This window comes from Pomacea canaliculata, linkage group LG5 (assembly GCF_003073045.1).
Source record: "Pomacea canaliculata isolate SZHN2017 linkage group LG5, ASM307304v1, whole genome shotgun sequence".
Taxonomy (NCBI): Eukaryota; Metazoa; Mollusca; class Gastropoda; order Architaenioglossa; family Ampullariidae; genus Pomacea; species Pomacea canaliculata.
Window position 1 is genome coordinate 22,990,803 of NC_037594.1, and position 6,597 is coordinate 22,997,399.

The following is a 6,597-nucleotide window of genomic DNA, read 5'->3' on the forward strand; positions in this document are numbered from 1 at the left end:
AAAATAGAACATAAAGTATTAAAAAAAAAGATTTATTGTGGTATTTTATGACGAAAGGGCAGGAGAAATATTATTCTAATTTTTTTTAATATTCCTGATCATTATTAAATTCGTCGAGACAGCAGGAAGGGTTTTATTTTAAAAAAAATGTTGTCTGTGTGAGCTGAATAAGAAAAAGAAAGATGCAATCCTCGGTAAAAGAAAGCAGACCAGGACACAATGTGTTGTTGCTGTATGTTCTGTTTGACACTCAGAAGAAGTTAGTTGCTAAAGATAATGGCTACAAACGCCAGTTGATGGACTTTGTCCGGAGATGTGTATAAGAGTTCTTTGTTCAAATTGCCCCGAGAATTTCGTTCACACACAAAACTCAAGAATTTCAAATACAATAGCACTTGCTAACACAGGAAAATAACAGTATAGAAGGAACATCTGAACACGAGTAATGTACATGATTTATCAGTCTTGCTCTCGACTTGTCCAACACAGCACTAGAGAAAACAGTCAGGTTATTCTTCCCGTCAAAGTTAATGAAACCTACTCAAAGTAAAAATCATTCTTTTTTCATTTTCCTATTTAATCTAATGGAGCCCCTCAATGACTCTGTTACATCACAAAAAAGGTGGTCGTCGTGAAATTCTCACACCCTGGCTCTCCTACACAAACCGCTTGTCATCCGCTCCACTTTACATTTCGTTCACATTAAACAAACATTTATATGAGAAACATGAAGCAGGTTTATGACACTCTAGCGATCGGATGCTACTGGTAGTGAAGAAAACGTCTTTACATTAGACCCCGAATGTCGCCCCACAGAGAGCATGACCCTTGAAAGCGGAAGTGAACGTTCTTCCTAGGGCCTCAACCAGACCTGGGCAAGGGGCGGCCCGCTGGCCGCCTCCGGTCCGCCTCGTGTCTCTGACCGGCCAACCCGCTGGCCCGCCCGCCAGTATATATACTATATATACAGTATTGGATAAAACTGAGTTAACTATATTTTTTCGGCCCTCTAAAACCATCCCAATTTCTCATGCGGCCGTTGGGAAAATTAGTTGCCCATACCTGGCCTAAGCCCATGCGTGGATCAGAGGACGGCCATTGAGCACCAGACATCGCGCGTGCGACGGGCGACAGTAGCGCGGACCTGCTGCACACATAGACACGTGATTAACTTTCACTCTGTCGGTGGCTTTGCTGCTTGCACATCAAACTCCAGGCTGAACATTCAAGCTGCTGACAATGGTGAGTTGGACAAACACTTCAGTGTTCATAGTTAAGCGATTGCTGTCAGAGATTTCACTTGTTGCATTAGCGAGGTGCACCAAAGGTTAGCTGCAGTTGAGAGTGTGTAACCGTCAAGTAACCGTTGGTCAGTTAGATGACAAACGAAGACCGTAATAAAGTTGTAGATAAAAGGTAGACAGACATAGTCATCAAACAATAAGAAGGTACAGCAATAGATTGATGTCGCGCTTATGGGAGGAGTAAGTTCAGATAAGCACGTAATCCAACAGATAAATCAACCTTAGACAGAAGGTGGTAACATGCAATGAGAGATGTATTAACAGTAGCTGGTGAAAGAATATGTCAATGACGGCTGCAATTTGACGGAGTGGGACCACACTTCTGTCAACATACGCCATCTGGCAGATGACACACCAGACCCTCCCCCCTTTTCCGTTTTACTTGTAAGGTATTAATTAATCTCACTAAAAATAAGTGCTTCTATGTGACATGTACTGAGAGTGTGACCGTGACACAAGAAATCAGTTTCCATTTGAAAGATAGCAGTCCTTTGTCTAGTGTCAACGGTGGAAGACTGACTTGCAAGACGGTGGCGGCCCATGAGGACAAAGAAAGAAAAGAACAAATTAGGACCAAACATACACAAACATCTCTAAACGCTCATCGTACCTAACGAAACACAAAAGATAGCTCACCGATCTGTTTGTTGTTATCTAACAATGTGAAAAATACTCGTTAAATGCAGGTCGTCCTATTTGTTTTTTTTTCAGAATTGCTGCTTCGTCGCAGGTCTGTTTGTTGCTGTAGTGTTAATTTACCAGCTGGTGACGTGGCTGAGGTCACGTATACGTGTCTGCGACTACCACAAAAAGCACGTACTCGTGACAGGTTGTGACACAGGTTTCGGCAATCTGCTTGCTAAACGGCTCGACGGTGTGTATGCCATTTGTTGACTCCACAGCGAGACTGCCCGAGAATTGATATATGTATCATTATTTGTGTCCTAAATACTGCCAGTGAGAATGCCTCACAGTCTGAACATCATTATTTGACTCTTGTGACTAGGTATACAACAGTCAGTAAGACGCTGGCAGGATAGTAAACAATCAACACACATACTAGCAAATGCTTGATTGATAATCTAAATGCTGTTTGTATTTCATTCTTTGACTCGTGATCGAACCTGTGGAGGCACATCCTAGTATGGTAAAAATGCGAATAAAGAAAACAGATACTTTCAGCTGATCTTCGTAAAACCGGTTCGGGTATACACAATCGCCTGATTAGGAAACGACTGTAAGAGACAAAGCAAGTCAAGGGAAGACACTGAGCATACTCCAACAAATGATCACTAATTAATATTACACATTCCGTGTTAAGACGCATATGAAAACGTAGTGACTTCTGAAGAGATAAGGCCACGTGTATACAGTAATATGGAGGTTCATCAAAGAACAACCACTAATCGGACATGTACAGTTGTTATAAACGAATCTAGAGATTTGCAATTTAGATTCCAGCTGTCAGTTTGTTCGATTGCTTACAACGTACATAAAAATATATGTAATCTCCATATTATGTTTAATGTGCTGTTTACAATGTACATCACTGTATATGTTTGTCTCCATGCAATGCTTGCAATAGTATCGTCATTTGCTGACGCTGTTTGTCGTATTGTTGATTGTTGGCTTGTTGTCTTTCATGTGTAGTGTATCCACACAGGCAGCTGCACTTTGCCAATTCCATTCCTATTAGTAGCAGCAGTCATCATGATGTCATCATCATTATCGTCATCCATGTCTATACAAGTCTCTATCACCACCATTGAGGACACTCATGTATTTATCCTGTTGCTCGCAGTGTTAGGGTTCCGAGTGTTTGCCGCCTGTCTGACGTCACAAGCTGCGGAGAAGCTGCAGGCAGAGACTTCTTCTCGCGTCACCACGTTGGTGCTTGACGTCACAGACGAGAAGAGTATCAGCGCCGCCAGAGACTTTGTGGCCGCCAGACTGCCGGAGGGTCAAGGTCAGGGTTAGGGTCAGATAAAAGTTTGTTATGGAATTAATTATCCAATCTGAGATGCTAATTATGGTAATGATGACATAATGCAACAATAAAATGTTTGTGTGTGCTGGACTCCACTAAAATATGCAACTTTTTTTTCCTAATCACCCCCTGTCCCCCTGTGGAGTATAGGGCAAAATATGCAACCGTAGTGATACGAATTTTTCATTTCAAGCAAGATGTAAAAAGTGTTTGTCATTTATGCAAATTAACACTAATTAATACTTTTTTGACTTCTTTTGACTTTTTAGGACTAATAGGACGAAGTGTTTAATGCTAGCCATAGTTCAGATTTCTGTTGTCCGCAATTTATCTCTTTGCGCTCGTGTTCAAACTTGTACTGACCCGAAAGTAATGAAGCGGCCATGCCTGCCTGGCTCTGTTTGAAGTCGTCTGTCCGTCATATTGAAAATCATAAAGCGATGCTGAGTTAGTATTTTAATAGCTCCTTATGTTCGTATTATCTGTACACTGTCAATATTTAATATATTTTAGTTTTTCGAAAGCTTGATGAATTAAATATGAAATAAAACAAACTAAAACTTTCCCACTACAATAGAAACAATTCCATTTACATCAGGAATATAGTCTTTTTAAAGGTTTATTGCCTTGTTAAAATTGCTCATTGCATTTTATTGATAAATCAAAAGTGAAACAAAATCAATGTTTTGAATAATACCATCATCTTATTTCATGTCGTTTCAGTTATAAACATCAAATCATCAATTCCTTTAAATGGGAAAGAGCTCAGAAATATTATAATCCGAATTTTCTAAAGGATTTGTTCTTTTTTTCATTAGATAACTGATTCAACAATATTTTACCTACCAATGAATAATGCATCGAAAAATCAAACTTACAGAAATCTATTGTATCAATCTTTCTTTAAGAAAAACGCTTTAAAAATTTTCTTAGAATGGTCTCAACACAACACATCTTCATGAGTTAATAAGTATTTCATCAAAAGATAAAGTTGTTTCAAACAAATTGCAATAAGCAGTGACCAGAAGTGACAAAAGGTGTACAAAAATATTTCAAAAACTGTTGTCGAAAAAATTAAAATACTAAAACAACACTAACAATTGCATTCTGAAACAAAAAACTTCTCTTCATCATTAACATTTTGATACTGTTTGTAGTAAACAACACTTCCTATTTACCCACTGCGCTGTCATTAAAGGTGTGAAGACGTAGTCTTAGTCATGTGACAGACATTCTTGCTTCTATGGACGACCACGTGTGTTTTGACTGCACTTCGCACAAACGCATAGAGTGACGAGTGAACACTAACACTAATGTGAACACTTGGACTTTTGCGCTGTTGGAAGGTCTGTGGGGTGTTGTGAACAATGCGGGCATCGTCGGTCCTGTCTGTCCCAGCGAGTGGGTGTCACGTGATGGGTATCAGACATGTCTGGCGGTCAACCTGTTGGGCCTGATTGACGTCACTCGGACTTTCCTTCCGCTCGTGCGTCGCGCGCGAGGACGTGTTGTGAACATCTCGAGCGTGTCGGGAAGAATCGCCTTTGCCGCCTCTCCTTACTGCGTGTCTAAATATGGCGTTGAGGCTTTCTCCGACTGTCTTCGGTACGGCTATACTCACAGATAGTCTGACAGGCGACAGAGAGAGAGTGTGTGTGTGACGACAAGCCATTCCCATACTTGTTTTTATTCAAACAGATTTATTTAATAATTTTAAGTCCTTGAGATATGCTAATAGTAAACCATGTCATTCTTGAAGAAGTGTTTCCACATTTGATGTAATCCTGTCACTGACAAAGTATATTTGATCGTAGAAAGTCCTAGAACAGTCATAGCTATCATGCTTTGGTGGATTATTTTGGCAGGAGAGAAGTGTACAGACAGGGTGTACAGGTGTGCATCATAGAACCTGGAGCCTTCAAAACAGATATCTCTAAACCAGATATTGTATTAAAGTCACATAAGATGTCCTACGATGCCACACCCGCTGACATCAGACAGCATTATCCAGACTTTACGGTGGAAGCATGTAAGCTCAGTTTGCTTTTTGCGCTATGTTTACTTTTTCGTACGTTAAAGAATTGACCATTAAGTTTTTAGTCTCATACTGAAGGTTTAAATAAACACAGTTATATTTGATAATGGTTAATATTACTTTTCTAATTTAAAAGAAATTATTTTAAGAATTCCATGTAGTAAACAAAATGAGAGTATGGGTGATAAAGATGCAATAGTTTAATGTCAGCGTTATTTTTTGTTGGTGAATGTATCAAGTAGTATGCTCAGTTGGTGATTAAAATTTGGTTAACTGAAAATAAATAGGATTAGATCCGTTGAAGGTCACTTCTAATGACTAGCCACGTGACCGACTGACTAGCTCGTACATACATCCACCCGCGTAACCGTTATTTCTTGCGGTTCATCGTATTCAACAAGATGGCGGTAGAAGTTCTGTGGTGAGCTACTCGACAAGAGTCTGACGTTGATTGCACAAAACAATGTTCTCTGCTTGAATGTTTCTCATCTCTCTAATTAATTTTTGTTAGATGACAAGATGCTCACCAGAGCCTCTGCCATTGTTTCACCGAAGCTGCACCTGGTGGTGGACGCCTACGTCTTGGCTCTGACGTCACGGTTCCCGCCGACAAGGCAGCTGGTGGGCAGTGACGTGCGTCTGTTCTACCGCCTGCTGTGGAACTTGCCTACGCCCCTCACCGACTGGATTCTCGTGACATTAAGAGAGTCAGCTGCACACTGATAGCAAAGACCTAGTCTACTTTGACATCAAAAAGTAATACTAGAAACATACAAATGATTAAACCTTTTTGCTAACAGATCCAGATACATAAATGATACATATACATAGAATAATTTAATAAGCAGACCTGCTTTCATATTTGACTTTGAAGTTTTCTTTAAATGTTTACATGATAAAAATACGATTCACACAAAACTACGAAACTGAATAAATAAAAATATTACTTTTCCAAAATGTCTCTTTTCCTGATTTCGTATTTTCTATTTATTACTTTCACTTCCATTATTATCAATATTTACACTTGGTGACGTATGTGTACAGGTGATCCATTTGAAGTCTATTCTTTTCCATACTATTGGGGGTCTCCATCTTTTATTAAGGCCGCAGAGAGTAATAAGTTTCATAGCGATATTTCAGTTATGTAAATTACTGGCAACTGTTTGATGTGAAGTGATTTTCGTAATAATGTTGAGGAGTGGTTCTACAGAAAACAAACTACACAAGTTTTATGCGAAAGGGAAAGTCTAAAGTAACAAACTGATGACAAA

General features: G+C 39.5%; 1 protein-coding gene across 1 annotated transcript; it reads left to right on the top strand.

Moving 5' to 3' along the window:
- The first annotated feature begins 1,000 nt into the window (after window positions 1-1,000).
- LOC112563792 (17-beta-hydroxysteroid dehydrogenase type 6-like) lies at window positions 1,001-6,283 on the top strand. The gene is made up of 6 exons (XM_025238124.1): window positions 1,001-1,242; window positions 2,016-2,178; window positions 3,106-3,270; window positions 4,638-4,896; window positions 5,157-5,320; window positions 5,838-6,283. Exons 1-6 carry the CDS (start codon window positions 1,240-1,242, stop codon window positions 6,047-6,049), a joined length of 966 nt encoding a protein of 321 aa, XP_025093909.1. The 5' UTR covers window positions 1,001-1,239; the 3' UTR covers window positions 6,050-6,283.
- The last annotated feature ends 314 nt before the right edge of the window (window positions 6,284-6,597 follow it).

Bases quoted from the DNA above. Each gene is read 5' to 3' on its own strand.
- LOC112563792 (XM_025238124.1), top strand. The intron at 4,897-5,156 runs GTACGGCTATAC...TTATTTTGGCAG, and splicing joins GCTTTCTCCGACTGTCTTCG to GAGAGAAGTGTACAGACAGG. The intron at 5,321-5,837 runs GTAAGCTCAGTT...AATTTTTGTTAG, and splicing joins AGACTTTACGGTGGAAGCAT to ATGACAAGATGCTCACCAGA.